Source organism: Myotis yumanensis, unplaced genomic scaffold, assembly GCF_028538775.1.
Source record: "Myotis yumanensis isolate MYYU_CA2020_CCGP unplaced genomic scaffold, mMyoYum1.0.hap1 SCAF_18, whole genome shotgun sequence".
NCBI lineage: Eukaryota > Metazoa > Chordata > Mammalia > Chiroptera > Vespertilionidae > Myotis > Myotis yumanensis.
This window is the reverse complement of record NW_027223769.1, coordinates 31,936,212-31,956,725: the sequence shown is the minus strand read 5'-3', so window position 1 is coordinate 31,956,725 and position 20,514 is coordinate 31,936,212. Positions and strand designations below refer to the sequence as shown.

Below are 20,514 nucleotides of genomic sequence, written 5' to 3'. Positions count from 1 at the left end.
ATATAATTACATATGGTTTTTGTGATTAATCACTATGCTTTAATTATGTTCAATTTGTAACAATGAAATTGGGGGTCACCACAACATGAGGAACTGTATGAAAGGGTCGCAGCATTAGGAAGGTTGAGAACCACTGCATTAGGGTGTAGAGTAACCAATGCCTTGCCACCACAAGTGAGATGGAAGCAAGTCATCATAGTTTATACATTTCAACCGCCTGGCTAGAGAGCCACCTGACCAGGCCCTGATATGCCAGGTGGGTGGGGGTAGATAAGGATGGAATTGGGACCTATTTTCAGTCCCCGGTTCTAAGCTTGGGATTAGGGATTCCTGTAATCAGAAAACATGCTGCATTTTCATTCTTTGGGCTTTGCTGCTTTGTAACCTGCCTCCGTGTGTTCAATTCAGATGAGATTAAATGATAAACGGGCTTGTTGGGTCATGAAGTGTGCGCTGGCATCATTCAAGGCTCGCCTCAAGGCTCGCAGAAGTGGAGAGAAATAACGGTTTTTGATCAGAAGCTTGGCTCCTTGGGGAAAGAGAGAGGGGACCTGAGGCTCCTTTCTACCAACACCTTCTCCATGGTCTCTGACTCCCAAGACTGGTTAATATTCTATGGGAATCCTTCCCTGTAAGCACAGTCAATGCCCCGCAATTCTCAAACAAGAAGAGGGCCGTTGCTCCTGCCCTTTCTGTGGCAGCTTCAGTCACGGAAAGAATGGTTTAAAAATCCAGGGAGCTGTGTGCCTGTCTGCCTGAGACTTTTAACACAGAGCGGAGTGGGGTGCATAAAAGCGAAGACCCTTTCCACCAATCAACTAATAGAGTCTGTTTGGAGTCAGAAGTCATCAGGGTACTGTATACTGGTATTAATATTATCTCCTTTATTCATTCATTCATTTAGCAAATATAAACTGTACTGGGAGCCCCAAGCACTGTGCCAGGCTCCCAGGATAAAACAGGGATCAATCAATAATAAAGCAATAATAAAATATTTCATAAAGGCAAAGACTTTACCTATTTTTTCCCCTTAGAAATCTTGAGAAATGCATTCTCTTATCCACTCAGCTATATTTTAATACAACTATTGAAAAACAGAAATGTATTTTCAAAACCACAGCAAATAAATGGTTATTATGAGTCTCAACCAGTCATTTAAAAGAAAAGAACAAGGGTTTGTGAGAACCTATATAACAAAGGAACCCGACCCAGCACAGGTATCAGGGAATAGTAATAAGTTAAAACAGTTATATTAATGCTTATGTAGAAGTTGCTGTGGCATTATAAGTGCATTCGTAGATTGAATGTAACACAAATTGCTACTTAATCTGAAATTCTAAAGAATCCATAGTTAATCAGTTGATGGCTGCTAGATAGATTGCATCTAATCCTTTCATCCAAACATGTAAGGTGTGGAAGCACAGAATTCTGATGCCCAGGTACCATCTTAAAAAGAAGAACCCGGAAGAATGGCTGTGAGGTACCTATGTGGAGGCTACAGATGCCTATTTACTTCTTGGCCATGCATACTGAGAGTCAGCATCCCAGTCTGAAATAAATTTAAAAAAGAAAAGGGTGGCCATCATATTTCCCACTCCTCCCATCAAAGGTGACGTTTATTTCTCCACTCCTTGAACGTGCTCTTGTTAATGTCACTTGTTCTAGCCAATCTGGTATAGCCAACTTGGTATCATTGGAGACTTAGAAAGTTCATCTCAACAGTCTTTGGCTGCTCCTAGCAAGTGAGCCCAGCTGCCTGACAGAACCAAGACAAATACATGTTTATTATTTTTTAAGCCCCTAAATCAGCGGTTCTCAACCTGTGGGTCGCGACCCCTTTGGCGGTCGAATGACCCTTTCACAGGGGTCGCCTAAGACCATCCTGCATATCAGATATTTACATGACGATTCATAACAGTGGCAACATTACAGTTATGAAGTAGCAACGAAAATAATTTTATGGTTGGGTCACAACATGAGGAACTGTATTTAAAGGGCCAGAAGGTTGAGAACCACTGGCAAGCTCTTATGACCTTTTCTCTTCTGTGAGAGTTATCTAGTAGTTCCCTTCATGTGCTTCTACTCAATCCTACACAGGAGAATGGAATTGATCTTAATGGAACTCTAGTGCTGGTTATGCTATAGGCAACAGAGAAACAGGATCTTGATATAAAATTTAAAGTCCTCAGTTTAATCAGGTGCTTCAGAAATGTGCCTGCTTCATCTGAGGACCTTTCTGTAGGCGTTGGTCAATCTGCCATGGCTGAACCAAGGCCAAGAGGAAGGTCATTGAACAGACCTATCAGCTATGCCAGTGGTCTGCAAACTCATTAGTCAACAGAGCCAAATATCAACAGTACAACGATTGAAATTTCTTTTGAGAGCCAAATTTTTAAAATTTAAACTATATAGGTAGGCACATTGTTATGAACTTAATTAGGGTACTCCTAAGGCTTAGGAAGAGCCACACTCAAGGGGCCAAAGAGCCGCATGTGGCTCACGAGCCGCAGTTTGCCGAACACGGAGCTATGCAATGAAGAAACGTAACTGCACCTAGCAGTAACACATGAGCCACGAGCGCCAATTTTGCTGTGGAGCAGATAAGGAGGAACATATAATATAGACCAAATCAATACTATTAAATTAAGCTGTTCGTTGAAGCCCAGGGTCAAGGCTGTGTTTACAAGAACATCCACAATTTATTCATCAATTTCTAAAGGTCATGGATGAATTTTGAGCTAAAAGATATAGCACTATCACTGTTATTTAAATTCCCACTACACCCGAATTGTAAGGAACAATTATAATTCCCATTACACAGATGATAAAACAGAGCAAGGAAGGAGAAATGAACTGCCCAAGATTATATGGCTAACTGCGTCCAACTCTAGAACCTAAGATTCCTCTAAATCATGAGTGGACCATAAAGAGGTGCTTTTCCTAAGTGTCCTGGGTTGGACAAAGCATTTATTCTGGCAACCGGGCCCTATGCCAGGAAGAAACATTCCTTAAGTGCTATCAAACTGGTGTTTTCCCGGGGAGACTTAACCATCATTAGCGAATAGCTTCGTTTGCAGTGTTGTATGCAGCCCACCGTGGTTGGCCAGAGCGATGCATTATCACTAACTGAAAGAGATTAATTTCATGGGCAGTTATATGCTTCCTGCTGAAGACACTTGCAGGTAAGCAAGAGTAGTGTGCTTTCTGGAAACGCCGTTTGCCTGCTCCCAGGTACCCGTGTCAGTGGTTTCTCCACCTTCCTTCCCACAATTTCTCTGGGAGGAAGACCCCAGAATTGGCACTCAGTGCCTCTAAAATGCCCCCTGCAGAGACTCTATTCTGAGCAAATTGATTCCCCAACTCCCCTGGCATCACCATATCCTTTCTCTCTCTAAGACTGTGTTTGTGATTCCTGGTGCTACCTCTTAGCAGGTCTTACCACCTGCCCCACCTAAAGCAATCCCGAGCGCTGTCTGAGCTTGAATCTCAGCTCCATGACATAACGCCTCATCAAGAAAAATCACAAAAATTAAAGATAAAAAAGAACACCTTACCTCTGCCTTCCTTCACAGGGTTGTTCTAATGTACATCTGACTGGGGGTGGGGCGTGGAGAGGCGGTGGGGGGAACCTGTGGAACGTGGATTCTAGAATCCTTGCCTTGAGATCATTATTCTGTAGGTCCTGGGGAACAGCTGAAACTCATTTGCTTTGCGTTTTAGTAGTCACCCAGATGATGTGAATCAGCTGGGTAGGGTAACGCCTCTGTGATCTTAACTGAAAAATGCTACCCCCTCCAATGCACTACCCTGTGCTTTCTCTTCCCTGTTGCTCAGTTTCCTCATCTCTAAAATGGGAACAGAATCCCAGCCTGACCCGTCCCAAAGCTCTGCTCTGTCCACTAGGCAATATCTCTACCCTGGGTCACAAACACCAGAACAGAAGGGCCAGATCTAATGCAGGTCTGTTCTTTCCTCCAGGGCACCCGTGACCCTGCCTTCACCTTCTGCCTCGCACAGAACTGCTTCATTCACTTGCTTCTGGAAGGGATGTGACAGTGTCAGATACTCAATGTATGCAGGAGAGTGCAAGGGAAGAAGATATAAGAGAGGTTTCTTCCTTGGAAGGCAGCTAAGAACACGAAATCTGCAGTGGATCAGTATGGGTACCAATCCTGCACCCCCAACTCAACTCTTGCTCTCTATAAAAATTTGGGTAAATTACCTACCCTGTGTCTGAGTTCCCTCGTCTGAAAAATGCATATAATAACAGCACCAACCTAACTGGTTTGACTCAGTGGATAGAGCATCGGCTTGTGGACTGAAGGGTCCCTGGTTCCATTCCGGTCAAGGGCACATGCCCAGGTTGTGGGTTCGATTCCCCAGTAGGGGACATGCAGGAGGCAACAGATCAATGATTCTCTCTCATTATTAATGTTTCTGTCACTCTCTCCCTCTCCCTTCTCTCTGAAATCAATATATATATATATATATATATATAAATAGTACCTACTTTCACAGAGTGGTGTGAGAATTAAATGCATCATAGGGCTTCCCTTCTGCTTTTTTGGTGTTTAATTAGTCAGCTAAATGTACCTTAAACCTCCACCACTGTGGTAAACAGCAGCCCCACACCGCAGTTGCAGGGGATGGGTTGCTAGAGCAGAGACAGCAGAGATATGCTGGCTATGCCCAACCTCTTGTTAGCATGTGGGCTTCGAACCGCCAGCTCCTGTAATGAGAGGCACTGGTTGATTGTGATGGCAAGCTAGATCTATTGCCAGTGAAACACTTGGGTAATGCACACAGCAGAGCATCTTGCCTTGGTTAAGTGACTCTGACACAGGAGGATAAAAGACAATATCTTCCTCCTCATTAAGAGATAACAGATGGACTTCCCTAATATCCATTTTTTAGCCTAATTTCATTTGTTTAAATCTTTGCCTGATGAGATGGCGTTCTGAGAGTAATTTTAAATTGTTCTGCCTGGAACAAATATTTCTTTAACTTTATTAGAACCTCTCCCTAAGGGTTTCTGTTGTCCTGGGTGGTTTTAAATATTCATCTCATCCAAATACAATAAATCTTTCTTTAATTTTTTTTTTTTTTTTTACCTAAGACCTGGTCTGTGGCTTTGCAAGGTAAATATTACGTGATGAGCTAAATAATAAAACCAAGGCAAAACAAGTTATAAGCTGTTTTCTTAGTAATTACAATTTTTCTCAAGTTCTCTGTGGTTGTATTAATCCTACTTCTTCTCATGATTTAGACAAAGATGACTTCATTGTACATTTAAAGCTTCTAAATTTATGCCCACCTCAGCTGATACTTCACAGCTAAAATTTAAGGTTCTCTTTTGTACTCTTATTCTTCCCTTTTCTAAGAAAGTTACATGCAAACTTTCTTTTTTTAAGCAGATTGCTACCTAAGTTTATAGTTTCATGTTTCCTGAGATATCTACCTCCTGAATGAAGCTTGCTTCTTGGCCAAAAATATGCCTATGTAGTTTGTTTAGTTTCCAATCTCTGAGTAAAAACAAGTAAACTAAGTAATTTAAACGGCGAGATGACACCCACTGTTTGAGCAGGAGTCATGTAAGTTTGGGTTCTAGGTTTTCAGTTCGGAAAGGTTCATGGACAGGCTCATGGTCTTCATGTGGGCAGAGCTATTCTGCACTTTTTCTCTATGGCGCCGACTGTAAACCTGAATCTGGGACATGCTTGAGTGATTTCTCTGAAGCCATAAAGAAAGTTTTACTTGGCGTACATTTTAATATTTTTGGTAATTTGATTACACTGCATTGTTAATAACAATAACTCTATAACTTAAAAATATTCTTATTTTTAAATACATCCTCTAGATCCATGCATGCTGTCGCAAATAGTAAGATTTCATTCTTTTTTATAGCCAAGTAATATTCCATTGTATACTATACCACAGCTTTTTTATCCACTCGTCTATTGGTGGGCACTTGGGCTGCTTCCATATCTTGGATATTGTAAATGGCACTGTAATAAACATAGGGGTACACATATTCTTTTGAATTGGTGTTTTGGGTTTCTTCAGATATTCCCAGATGAATACTGGAAACGTCGGGGAACACAGTAAAAATATATGATTGTCTAACCACCATGCTGTGCATATGAAACTATTACAAAATAATGTTGAATACAAAAATATCTATACTTTTGACTAAATGAAAAAATAATATTTTACTGATAGACATAAAAAATATTGATTTTTTTCCATATTGATGATGCTACAATTTTAAATGTAATCATATGTCCATTGGAAGAGGTATGTTGTGCCACTTTTTCTCACCCTCAATATGGAACTGCCTGTAATTACAACATTCATCCTCATCTCCCTCACCTCCATGTCTTTATTTTTTTTAAAAATATATAAATTTTTATTGATTTCAGAGAGGATAGGAGAGGGAGAGAGATAGAAACATCAATAATGAGGCAGAATCATTGATAGGCTGCCCCCTGCATTTCCCACACTGGGGATGGAGCCCACAACCCAGGCACGTGCCCTGCCTGGGAATCGAACCATGACCTCCTGGTTCATAGGTCGACGCTCAACCACTGAGCCACACCGGCCAGGCTCCATGCCTTCCTTTATGGGTCTCTCAGCAGATTCCAAGTCATCCTTCATCAGCAGGTGCTTCCAGGAGCCGGGAGAAAGAAAACCCCCAGAGCTCCTGGGATTTGCCTGCTGTGCGCACTGCTCTCCCCCCGTCACTAGAAGGATGCTTGGCAAGGAGTAACGGCTCAATTAATGATGATTGAGTGAGCGAGCACATGCATGTCTTCTGACTGGGTTGGTACCCGCATCCGCCTGGCTCCGCAGCTCATTACCCTGAAGCATCTGCTTTCCTGTCTGTCTGCTTACTCCTCTGTAATTCCTTGCAAATGAATCTTTTGTGTCTGGGTTGCCCCTGAAGTGTCTCAGCCGCAGCTCTGCGTATTCATGTCTTTTTCCTCCTTAAAGCGGAGTCCGCAGAGCCTCAGCACCAGAGTCCTTGATAAATATTTAACTGAAGGCATCCAGCTCATAAAAAAAGTGTCCTGGATGATGGCTACCTCAAGTAGGGTGTGTTCGATATACAAGGCAGTGCTTTAAGAAGTAATTACTATCTACCTACTTTAGAGAAATCAGTGATCCCTCCAGCATTTCTAGAAAGCTTCAAACCAATCTAAACAGATAGGGGTTTTCTCAGAGGCTTAAGGGGTTTTCTCAGCGTCAACACTGTAAATGACAAACTTGCACGCCTGTGCCTCTCTAGATGGGGTGAACACTGCTGGTAAGTCAACGCCACCGATGGTGCGCGCTGTGTGCGCTTTATCCCTTAAAGTTACAAGGGGAGGGAAAGAGAGATAGAAACATCAACAATGAGGCAGAATCATTGATAGGCTGCCTCCTGCACACCCCACACTGGGGATGGAGCCCACAACCCAGGCACCTGCCCTGACTGGGAATGGAACCATGACCTCCTGGCTCAGAGGTCGATACTCAACCACTGAGCCACACGGGCCGGGCGTCATGCCTTCCTTTATGGGTCTCTAAGCAGATTTATGGGACACTCTGGCCGAGGAACACACCAGGGAAGACAAGGGCACACAAAAGCCGGGAAAAACACCCGAGGGTCCAAAGCTCATCCTGCCCCAGGCCCCTCAATCTGGTATTACCGAAGCAATGTAACAACTTGACGGCAGGCTCTGCTCCTGCACTTGAGGTTGCGATAAGAAACAGGCATCCTTCTCTCTTGAATCTTGAATCTTCACTTTTTCACCCAGGGCCGTTTTATTTTTTACTTTTACTTTTTTAGTTTGTTTTGTTAATCTTCACCTGAGGATATTTTTCCATTGATTTTTAGAGAGAGTGGAAGGGGTGGGGAGAGACAGAGAGAGAAACATTGATGTGAGAGAGACACATCGGTTGGTTGACTCCCGCACATGCACATGCCTAGACCAGGACTGGGGATGAGCCTGCAAACGAGGAACATGCCCTTGATCAGAATCGAACCTGGGACCCTACAGTCCACGGGCTGATGCCCTATCCACTGAGCCAACTGGTTAGGGTTTGTGTGTGTGAGTGTGTGAGTGTGTGTGTGTGGGTGTGTGTGTGTGCTTAACGTTCCATGGAGGACATTTTCCCACACCTCAGAACAAGAAAATCCCATGCCCTTCCTAACGGTCTATCCATGGTCGGCAAACTGCGGCTCGCGAGCCACATGCGGCTCTTTGGCCCCTTGAGTGTGGCTCTTCCTAAGCCTTAGGAGTACCCTAATTAAGTTCATAACAATGTACCTACCTATATAGTTTAAGTTTAAAAAATTTGGCTCTCAAAAGAAATTTCAATCGTTGTACTGTTGATATTTGGCCCTGTTGACTAAAGAGTTTGCCGACCACTGGCTCTAGATCACTTTCATCTGTACGAACAAATGGACCGTGTATCTCAGAGATCTTTCCCCTGCATTCACACTGTGAAAACGAAGAACAGATTATAGAGAGAGCGCGGAGCAGAAGTTAGGTCCCACCCCTGTAAGTACCATCTACACACACTCTATGTTGTATGTTTGCCCATGAACTTTGCTTCCTGTCAGTTTTCATTTCCTTATTCAGATTCCCAGCTCCCTCAAGATTTGAATGCTTCCTTGAATCTCTGTGACCAGGTCCTTTATGGGAAGAAGAGATTTGGATAATATGCAGAATATGCTTTGTTTAGAAATGAAATGAACATCATGTCTCTTTTGCATGTTTTTGCATAATAAAAATGTAAGACAGAGGGCAAGCTCGCAAAGACAGTGTAGCACTAATGTCACCATTTAGCTGTTCTTTAGAGACTCAAGAGTAGTGTCATTAAGTGCAATCAAAGAAGCGTTAGGCATAAAAAAATGGAAAGACCAACATAGGTTATTTGAACAACCCTGGAATGTTTACATTTTTGCATGTAATTTATGAAAAAATAATTGTATTGAACATACAGTTTTAGACAGTCTATAATTAATGTGTAAAATACACTAAACTCTAAAAAACAACATAAAAACCATGTATAATTTCATCTCTTCAAATTAACATGTATTGATAGGGTGAGGTTTCTGTCTATATTTTCTGTCTATATATGTGTATACGCATGTGTGAGGCTCAAATATTGAGCAATAGTTTCTATATTGTATATAACATATGTTAGTGTCTATTTTTTTAAAAAAATATTTTATTGATTTTTTACAGAGAGGAATAGAGAGGGATAGAGAGTTAGAAACATCTATGAGAGAGAAACATCGGTCAGTTGCCTCCTGCACACCCCCTACTGGGAATGTGCCCACAACCAAGGTACATGCCCTTGGCCGGAATCGAACCTGGGACCCTTCAGTCCACAGGCCGACGCTCTATCCACTGAGCCAAACCGGTTAGGGCTGTTAGTGTCTATTTTAATTATAGTGTATAGTCCTTGAGTTCTATTTATTACCCACCCTATTATACTAAATCTTCCCTCATATTTTAACATGCACAACATTGTTTTTTAATGGTTGAATAATGGATATAGGTTATAATAATACTTGGATATAAGAATGTTGCAACCTTTGGTAAGTTAACACAATGTAAGTTATTTCTTGCTGAGACGATTCATCAAAGGCTCTTTGGGAATCATAAAATAATTTCCAATGCCCAACTCTCTAATGACCCTTTATCATGTGATCACTAGACACAAAGTGAACCCAGTCACACAAGGAAAATAAATAAACCCGGGCACTTACTAATTTCAGTAGCAATGATCGTTATGTTGTGCCATACACTTAACTCTCTGTCAAGCGGCGTTGCCAGCGTTATCTTCCCATCATCTGCATTAATGTTGAATTGCCTCTCCAGGTCAGTGTGCCGGTCGATGGAAAACCTACAAAACAGATAGATCTGTAATCTATTTCCATGCTCATGTGATCCAGACGGCCCACAGCAGACCTTTACTCATCCTCGGAGAGCCATCATCACGAAGTCAAATGAATTGGGAAACTCAGCGGCATCGTCATTTGCAAAACCAAATGACTGGACGAGGCACAAGAAACTTGATAATTACTGTCCAAGGGGTAATTAGCTACCTGTGCAACAAGGAGGTCAGACACCACCACGGCTTTCAATGGGCAGCATCTTCAGAAATGGATGTTGATGAAGAGTTAATTGGACAATCCATCACATTTATTGGACAGCTTATGGTAATTAGCAGTTGCCACAAAATATCATCTAAGACGATGAACTCAAGCCCAAAGCAGGATGGGGCCGAGCAGTGGATAATTTATGGCCGTTCAGAGGAAATGGGTGTTTGTGTTAAACTTCCATTGGGCTAGCCAACATGTGTGTGTTTGTTTTTGCTGGTTTGTTTTGTTTTTATTTCTATACAGTATATATATATATATATAAAGTATATATTTAGGCTTTCTATCAGTCTCTGTCCATAGAAATAAGACAGTTACTGATTCTCTAGTAATAATTTTTAAAAGTTGGAAGAGATATTTTAACAGCTTTATAATACTATATTCTATGAAATTAAAAATGTTAGATGGACTTGTTAGCAGTTCCTATATTGAGAAAATTTTCGGATAAGACAGTATTATGGTGTTTTGTGTCTAGAGCCAACTGCTTCTCTGGTGTACTAAGTATTAAGATTACATAGGAATTATGTTTTCCATAGCATTTATCAATATCCACTTTATAAATCAAGATCTGTGCTTTCACTATGAAATGTCAAATATCAGAAACACAAGGTATAATTAGAAAAATTGGCCCATAAGTAAGCAGTGAAGTGAACTGAAGCAGGATAGAACAAAAGCCCAAAGAAGGGCATTGTGAACTGAATTTTTGTGTCTCCCTCTCATATGTTCCAATCCTAACTCCCAATGTGGTAGAATTTCTAAGTAAGTTCTTTGGGTGATAATTATAATTAGGTCATGGGTGTGGAGCCCTCATGATGGAATTAATGCCCTTATTTTTTTTTTAAAGTTAACACAGGGTCCCTCTCTAGTCTCTGCCAGCGAGACCACAGGAAGACAACCACCTGCAAAGGAGGAATCTAGTTCTCACCAGACACCGAATCTGTGGGTGCCCTGGTCTTGGACTTCCAGCCTCCAGAACTGTGAGAAATACATTACTGCGGTTTGGGCCACCAGTATATGCTGTTCCATAACACAGCCCAAACAAGACAAAGGTCACGGACAATCCCATTTTAGGAGGAAGGACGGACGGAGCATTTATGGTTAAGGTGGCCTCCTAGGAAGTGCCCATGGAATCTCTCCATTCACTGATACCCATTGACCCTAAATAGGAAACCTGGTTCGCAGCTATTGGTGTTGGGCGTATTTTACTTTTTATACGTTTTTATGAACATTTATTATATAATCAAGTTGAAACTACATTATAAGAAACTAAGGGAAAAATAAATTTCCCACAATTTTACGGGTACAGTTTTGCATTGTTAATATTTTAGTGGATTTCATTGCAAACAGTTTATTATGCATCTCTTCTTATTTATGTACATCTACTTGTTTCTATATCTAATTGTGACAACAGATGGATGACAAGATAGATGGATAGATGAGTAGGCAGATACATAGATAGATTCATAGATAGATAGATAGATAGATAGATAGATAGATTATTCATTTCTCCTTTTAACAAATTCTTTTTTGTTAAAAATGGTATCCCTATCCTTTATATCAGATGCAAACACCAGGGAAAAAGGCATTTATATTAAATCCTTCACACCAAAGACAAGCATCATTTAACAGTTTGGAGTAATATTAAAAAGTACTTAATTTTATTGGCAATAATTTATTGCTAAATTTCTAGAGAAAATATTGTATAATGAAATTATAACTCCTGATTCAATGAAGAGCTACAAAAGAACACTAAGAAGCTGACTTACATCTATATACCAGGCATTCTACACCTACCCCACACCTTACCCCAGGATGTTTAGAGAAATTCAGAAAGGATTTAAGAACCCAGAGGCATATATATATATATATATATATATATATATATATATATATATATGGATTAACAGTGCTCTGGACCACATCCTGAGCCTGAGAAAGTGCAAGTGCTCACTGCAAAGTACTTCGATCTGTTGTATTACGAAAAGGAGACCAAAAGCCATTTTTCTGGGGGATTATTGATGAGACCAATGAGGTCCCAAGTTCAACTGTAAAATAACTTGACATGTGTTTTGCTTCACATATCATGTGGACTCTGACTCTTAAAAGAGCTAAGAAATGTCTGGAGGATTAATTATCACTTCGGCATCATATTCATAAATAAAATTTGGACGGTAGTAATTGTATTATCTCACTTCTTATATTTCACACATTCATGCATCAACCAATTTCCTTGAGGCCACCGCAAAGGAGAATCAGCCTAATCACTGGTACCCATGGAACCCAAATCTGAAACAGGCTCCTTGGCGATTTGATAGATGTGTAGTAATTGCCTAGGACTTCTGGCCCAGAGGAAGCACTGGGACAGTTACAGAGTTGTGGAAGGTGTTGTTGTTTTTTTTAAGTTGCTTGTTGAATTTCTTATTTAAATTTGTATCATGCAGACCTCAAATTTGGAATAAACTCTATCTCCATTATTTATATACTAGAGGCCCGGTGCATGAAAATTCATGCACAGGAGGGGGAGTCCCTCAGCCTGGCCTGCCCCCTCTCACAGTCCGGGAGCCCTCAGGGGTGGGAGGCAACCCAGCGATTAGGGGAAGGGGATGCCCCATCACACCTCTGCTGCTGCCACTGCCAGCAGCGCAAGCCTCGGCCGGTCCTGGTTACCTGAGCCTCAGGCAGCCCTGGGCAGCTGGGCAGCCACCATCCAAGGCGTGCCCGCACCTTAGGCCAGCCCTGGGCAGCTGGGCACCCAACATTCGAGGCTTGCCTGCGCCTCGGGGCGGCCCTGGGCGGCTGGGGGGCTGGGAGTCTCTGGAAGCAGGCATGTGGAGTGGCCGGGCCCGTGGGCCTGGCCTTGCTGCATGCCTACTGGCCTTGCCGCATGCCTACAGCCCCGGTGGGGCTAAGGGGACTGGGCACCACCATCTTTGAGGGCGTGGCAGTCAATTAGCATATTCCCTCCTTATTGGCTGTGGGCACTGGCATCTTTGCAAAGGCGTGAGGTTCAATTAGCATATTCTCTCTTTATTAGATAGGATTGCTATTTCTGGGATAATTAATAAATTCACTGAGCCTGATTTTCCTTTTTCTTTAATATATTTTTATTGCTTTCAGAGAGGAAGTGAGAGGGAGAGAGAGATAGAACATCAATGATGAGAAAGAATCTTTTACCAGCTGCCTTCTCCCGCCCCCTACTGGGGATTGAGCCTGCAACCCGGGCATGTGCCCTGACCTGGGAATTGAACTGTGACCTCCTGGTCCACAGGTCGATGCTCAACTACTGAGCTATACCTGCCAGGCTGTGCTTCAGTTTCTTTACTGGTCAAATATGAAATACCCATATACTGGGGCAGGTGAGGGGGGGGGTTGTGAAGACTAAAAATAAAGCACAAATCAGTCCCTGCTACTTAGCAGGCAATGAAGACATGTTCATCATCATCATCACCATAATCATCTTGTCCATTACATGGAACTTTCATGAACTTCTCTACTTGGAAGGTGGTGGAGAGGGCACCTTTCTTAACATTTTAAAAATAGCATAAAACTGGGGAAACATTTGGGTATTATTTAACTCCCATAACTCTAACAGAGGCATTGTCATTTTTAAAAGTTCTAGCTCATGACAGACTTTATGGGGTGAGTCACAAGAATTTATAAAATCGGCTATAAATACAGCCCTTTAGTGAGATCAGAGGTAAGAATGTCATAATATTGTAAGATTACACAATGGGAGCAACTTGATGGGGAAAAAAATGACTTGGCTTAAAATTCAATTTAAAACCTACCTCAACTATTTCAAGGGCCCCTTGCTGCCTAAGGAGACATTGCACACATTTTATTGCCAATAGACTTTATGGTGAAGGCTCCCAAGAATTGCCAAGCAGCCCCAAATCTTGACTTCATGTAGTCCACAAACATGCATTAAACACCAAATGTGTACCAAGCACAGTGCCTTTTCCTTCTTCTGTCAGGTGACATTGGTTAAAAAAATTATATCGGTTTCATATGTGTTCTACATCATCTGTATAGTGTATTGTGTGTCCACCACCCCAAGTCAAGTCTCCTTCCATCACCATTAATCCCTCCTCTACCCTCTTCTACCTGCTCCCATCCCCTTCCCCTCTGGTAATCACCATGCCATTGTCTGTGACTATGAGGTTGTTTTTTGTATGCTTTTTTTCTTTATCTCTTAAGGCAGTGGTCGGTAAACCATAGCTCGCGAGCCACATGCGGCTCTTTGGCCCCTTGAGTGTGGCTCTTCCACAAAATACCACGTGCGGGCGCACATGTACAGTGCGATTGAAACTTCATGGCCCATGCGCAGAAGTCGGTTTTTGGCCTGGGCGAGTCTATTTTGAAGAAGTGGCGTTGGAAGAAGTGGGGGGTGTCAGTTGGTTGGGCGACCGGAGATGCGATGCGGGCGGGCCGCGGGATACGCAGCGCGGGGGAGGTACATTGTTTTGAGGTACGTACACTGAGGTCGACCCCTTCCAACTCTCGCATACACACTCCTCTATCTGAAAAAAGTATACAAGACGAGTGTGGATGGGAGAGTTGGAAGGGGTCGACCTCAGCGAACGTACCTCAATCAGATTGAGGACGTTTTTAGCGAAGGCCAGCTTAGGAGTACCCTAATGAAGTTAATAACAATGTACCTATCTATATAGTTTAAGTTTAAAAAATGTGGCTCTCAAAAGAAATTTCAATCGTTGTACTGTTGATATTTGGCCCTGTTGACTAATGAGTTTGCCGACCACTGTCTTAGGGGAAAGACATAATTTGGCAAGTGACACTAGAAAAAGATCCCCAAACTCTTTGTAGTGTTTGTCTATACCAGTCGTCACCCTTTCCAACATATCTGCTACTATGAGTATCTCCATAGAGCATAGATTCCAAGCTGAGGAGATGATAGGCAATACTGGGTTTCCTACTTCCCTTCTCACTACCCCCAAAGAACCTTCTTCACCTGACCTGACTCTTGGCTCATCTTCCCTTCCTTAAGAATGTCCTTTCTAGCCCTGACCGGTTTGGCCCAGTGGATAGAGCGTCGGCCTGTGGACTGGGGGGTCCCGGGTTCGGTTCCGGTCAAGGGCATGTACCTTGGTTGTGGGCACATCCCTAGTGGGAGGTGTGCAGGAGGCAGCTGATTGATGATTCTCTCTCATTGATGTTTCTGGCTCTCTGTCACTCTCCCTTCCTCTCTGTGAAAGAATCAATAAAATATATTAAAAAAAAAAAAAGAATGTCCTTTCTATTATTCTAGTGTTAAGCGTTTGCCAGCATTTTGTACTTTTAAGACAAGGACAGAATGTTTGGTTTAGATATTATAATATCACATTAGATAGCATTTTGTACTACCGTTACTCAGTAATGGATCAGTAGGAGAATGTACAAGCATGGATTGTTATTATGTGTGGAACACGGTGCTAAAGAAATATGAGGAAAAGGATTACAAGGGATAGAAAAGAAGTAAAAAGGAAAAACTAATAGTTATTTTGAGTCCTAATGTATCTACGGAAAAGCTCAATGCCTTCTAATTTATATCTTACAAGTCATTGCATTTATAGCTCCTGTATTGAAGTCTGCATTCTAATTTCTTGAAAATATGCATGTCTTGGATCTGCCATTCCTTTGCAGAATTACTTAAGATGCATTAGAGAAAAAGATCTCGTTTGGAGAAAAGCTGAATTCACTTTTCAGAGTGATCTTCCTGCCACAGCAAGAAGAAACTTCTTATTAACACAGTGGGAAGTGGTGTGTGAAAAAACGGGCTCCTTGGGTCATGCTAACATCAATGCTAATGATGGAAGTTTTGGAAATAGACATTCTTGGTCTAGCACAAAGGATATACTTTAGAAACTGTATAGTCCTTGATAACTAATGCTCACAGAAGCCCTATTTCAACTTTCTCATTTTATTGCAACAAATATCCCCGTTTGCTTTCATACGACTGCTCCTCTTACCTTAAGTAGTATGTCTTAGAAGTAAATGCTGAGGACTTCATCATTTTACTCTGTGAAGTTAGGGCCACAGATGCAAGGAAATCCCTACCTATATGCTTAGCCCCTTATTTGGAGGCTCCAATTGAACCTGCAGTACTCTGACCACGAATCAAGCTGCTGTCACCAGCTTACTCATTGAGGGTAACTTGCAGAGGCCAGAAGTACATTTAAGAATATGCCACTGGTGCAGTGGTTGAGAATACATAAGCATAAACAATTGGATTTTATTTATTGGGCAATAGCACCCTATCCTGCATTGCTGCTGCTACTGTTGATGGTAATGGCAACTTTTACCTGAGTAATAGATTTCCTCAAATAACACAGCCCAACTATTTATATTTCATATCAACATATGGCTCAAAATCTCACCCTCTGTGTTTATGACTTATATTTTGTTGTCAACATCCAAATGTGACAAGTACATATATTCGTTCATTCATTCATTCATTCATCCATTCAAATCATCTTCTACCTCTCCTCTTCCCAGTCTCACTCCCAACACTACATATGTACAAAGGACCCCTGACCCCTGCTCAGTGACTGTTTCTTGGTTGAGATAAAGAACATTCATTGTGCCGAACCGGTTTGGCTCAGTGGATAGAGTGTCGGCCTGTGGACTCAAGGGTCCCAGGTTCGATTCCGGTCAAGGGCACGTACCTTGGTTGCGGGCACATCCCCACTGGGGGGCGTGCAGGAGGCAGCTGATCGATGTTTCTAACTCTCTATCCCTCTCCCTTCTTCTCTGTGGAAAATCAATAAAATATATTAAAAAAAAAAAAAAAGAACATTCATTGTGACGATTTAAAGAGCATTTTAAGAGTTCTCAGGACAAGTTTCCAATGTCAAGGAGTCTCCTGTTTTCACTGCCAATGTCTTCACTGGCAAACTATGTAAGTTAAGGTCTGGAGCAGACACAAGCAGCTCCACTGATTATCTTAGTAATCAGATAAAAAACAAGACAGGGTTTTAAAAAGTTATTCTGAACTATATCCTTTCCATGGTCATATTTGTGAAACATCTGATAATTTTTCCAGAGAATGATTCTTCTTAACTTCTATTTAAACCATTTTATATGCCTCACTTTCCTCATCTAAAAAATTTTAAGAAAAATTAGATTGCCTTCCTTAGAAGGTTAAGGTGAATCCCATTTTAAATAAAACATTGACAATTACCCTACAATTTTTAAAGTAGCTTTATGAAGAGTATAATTCTTTTTCTAAGGGACACTCTTTTTATAATTTTATAATACTTCATCTAAGTATTTTTTTAACAACAACAAAATATTTGAATGATTTTGGTGGTGTTTGGTGTCCATGAGAAAAGAGACATAATATGGTACTTCAACTTGCTGTTTTCATCCAAAGGTAAGCTGATTCACCCAATAGCATCATGCTCAGGTACCTTTTACCTCATAGAAATCTCAGATTACAAATCTGTCTGTTTCTATGAGGTCCCTTTTTTTTTTTTAGTGTGCAGTATGTTTTATAGTTTGTTCCACACAGACCTCAGAAAAAGATCACAAAGCCACAGTTTCATACGTAACATTCTGCAGCCATGGAACCCAAAAACATTTGTTTAGAGTGATTCCCAAATAAAATTGGACTCATGATAAATTCTTCAATATTTACATAATACATGGGGAGAAATTCTATTTTTCCCCCGCCTCCTCAAAATAATCATTTGTAACCAATAATTCTAAATATAATATGATGGAAAAAATGAAATGCAGTTTTAGATACTGTAAAAGAATTAAATTTAAAGATTAATTTTACTTAATGTCAATAATTTCATTTTACTTTATTTTTTTGAAATTTATCTTTATTGTTGAAAGTATTATAGATGTCTCCTTCTCACCCCCCTCCATCGACCCCCTCCACCTGCTCTCGCTCTCTCCCCAGGCCTTCCCAGACCTATGGTCTGTCCATGGGCCATACATACATGCATATAAGTTCTTTGGTTAATCTCTTCCTGCTCCATGCCCTTTCATCTGAAATACAGCAATCTATTGCTTGCTTCAATGTCTCTGGATCTCTTTTGTTCATCATTTTATTTTGTTCATTAGATTCCACATATAAGTGAGATCATGTGGTACTTGTCTTCCTCTGACTGGCTTTTTTCGCTTAGCATAATGCTCTCCAGGTCCCTCCATAATTGTAATGACTGCTCCTCTTGGTTAATTATGATGCCCAGAGTGTGAATAAAACCTGCTCTCTTGGACAAATGGGTGTGACTTTCTCATTGCATACAATGTCAAGTGGCAAGCTCTGTAATGTGATCACACTTTGCAGTGGGTCAGGGTCTCCAAATTGGCCTGGGAAAGGGTGAGGGGTGGTCACAGGTGGCACTGAGAAGATGTAGCATCTGTTTTGGGACAGGAAGAAAGAATAGGATTTCTCCAGGTGGAATATGTAGAGAAAGAAGTTCAGAGAGAAAATATTGAGAGTTTGGGTATCATTAGAAAAATATAAAATTAAAGGATTGGACTAGGTGCGGTGATAGCTAAGATCTGACAGATGAGAATCCTATCATTTCTCTTTTCATCCTCTCTTTCCATCTCAGCTCTTCTCTCCTTCTGTCATTCACTCTTTGAGTATTTCTTATGTACAAGGCATTGTGTTAGGTGCCAAGACAAACATGGCCTATCACTGAGTCTATTTGAGGAGAAAGACAATGAAAGTAAATATCGTTTTCCAAAGCTTCCAGTGACGTATTAGTGTTAAAAAAAAAAAAAGTCTGTGATGTATAAAATATTTCCAAAATGTTCCAATAAAAAGAAACAGCAAATATAAAAACAGTCTGAGTTAGAAAGGTGTGCAAGGCCCTCGAAGACCTTAACAAAGGAGAGGTGGTTGAAGTTCAAGATTCATCTAGGGAAGGGCACTAAGAAATACAGCACGAAGGACGTTTAGCACTGTGCTGAGGAATGTAGCTTTTCCACTTACAGGAAGTGGAGAGCCACTTGAGGAAAATAGAGCAGGAAAGTGACATGATCCGAACCACAGCTGAATGCCACAGAACTTCCTGCCCTATGGAAATATGATCTGTGCTGATCAGTATGGTAACTGTTAGCTACATGTGGCTATTTTGCCCTTAAAAGCTGGTGTAATTGAGAAACTGAAATTTTTATTTTAGCTGATTTAAATTAATCTGCTTTCCATTCAAGAACCCAATGTGGTTAGTGGCTACCATATTGGACGGCACAGATCTAAACTGAGTTAGAGATGACTTTGGCAGCTGGGTGTGTTAAAGCGTAGGAGACAAAAGAATGGGGCTACTGTAACGTAGAAAGTATAAAACCAAACAAAACAGGGCACTGGATTATGTGGATGTGGGAGGGAAAGGCGATGGAGGAGTCTTAGAGCAACACCCTGGTGAAAGGCTCACAGACCTTCTATTAACCTATATTGCTTTCAAATGAACACATTTCCTCTCTTTTCTCTCCTTAAAGCCATTTATGTTAATGATTTAATAAAATATAGCAAACTGGTCACATAAAACAGTACCAAATTTTTTTTTTCCAGGAATACATGGCATCTGGAACTTGCAGTGGCTAAGTGAACTTTAGCTCTATGTATGCTTTCCTATATAGGAGATTAGGAGTTGTGAGGATAAAGTCTTTTATATTGAAGATCCCAGGATGACCTTGATCCTCACTGTTCACCCTAGGATCACAGGAATCCCAACTAATTCCCATGAAGTCCCATAAACCCATGGTGACCTAAGGATGTCAGCAGAAATCTAGGATGAAGAGAATCCTTTAAATCCCTAAACATCTTTATGGAACTGTCAATCATGTAGATGATGAATTCTGTTTACACACCCCCATTATACAGCAGTCTGGACCATAAGACCACATCCGGAACTGAGATTTAGTAATATATTTAATGTACTTACTTTAACCTTCCTAATTTTCAGCCTCTCTGCTAAGTAACTTTTTGTTTACCCTCCCTATCAATTACTTGAGTAACTCAGATAAACTGTCCTGACCCTCAATGTCTGTGGTTGTAAAATGAGGAAAATATGCATTTTTCAGTCACAAAGTCCGTGAATAAGTGTAAAATCCCAACCACGAAATCTAGCACAGAGTGAACTCTTACTAAATGCTGGCGAGCTACGAGGGTAGTGGTATTTGCTTATATGTTTTCTAATTTTGGTCTAAATAACTTACTATAGAGGAAAAAATGTGCTTATGAAAAACATGCACACCCAAGGAATAATAAAAAGAATTGCATACCTATATTAAAGCAGGTTTTCTGACGATGTCATAAAGTTATATATACTTTGACATTTTAATTGGACACTTAGGCCCATTTAGTACACAACTAAAGACGTCGAGTAAGTGCTAGGAATTAATAG

The 20,514-nt window shown here is 41.1% G+C and overlaps 1 protein-coding gene across 4 annotated transcripts in view; it reads right to left on the bottom strand.

Annotated features, from left to right (window-relative positions):
* The window catches only part of CDH8 (cadherin 8), a 308,272-nt gene that overhangs the window by 88,426 nt on the left and 199,332 nt on the right, over positions 1-20,514 (bottom strand). For all 4 annotated transcript variants that reach the window (XM_070398065.1, XM_070398063.1, XM_070398066.1 and 1 more), the window contains exon 8: positions 9,761-9,897. In XM_070398065.1, coding sequence (XP_070254166.1) covers positions 9,761-9,897 — 137 coding nt within the window. The remainder of the gene's footprint in view (positions 1-9,760; positions 9,898-20,514) is intronic.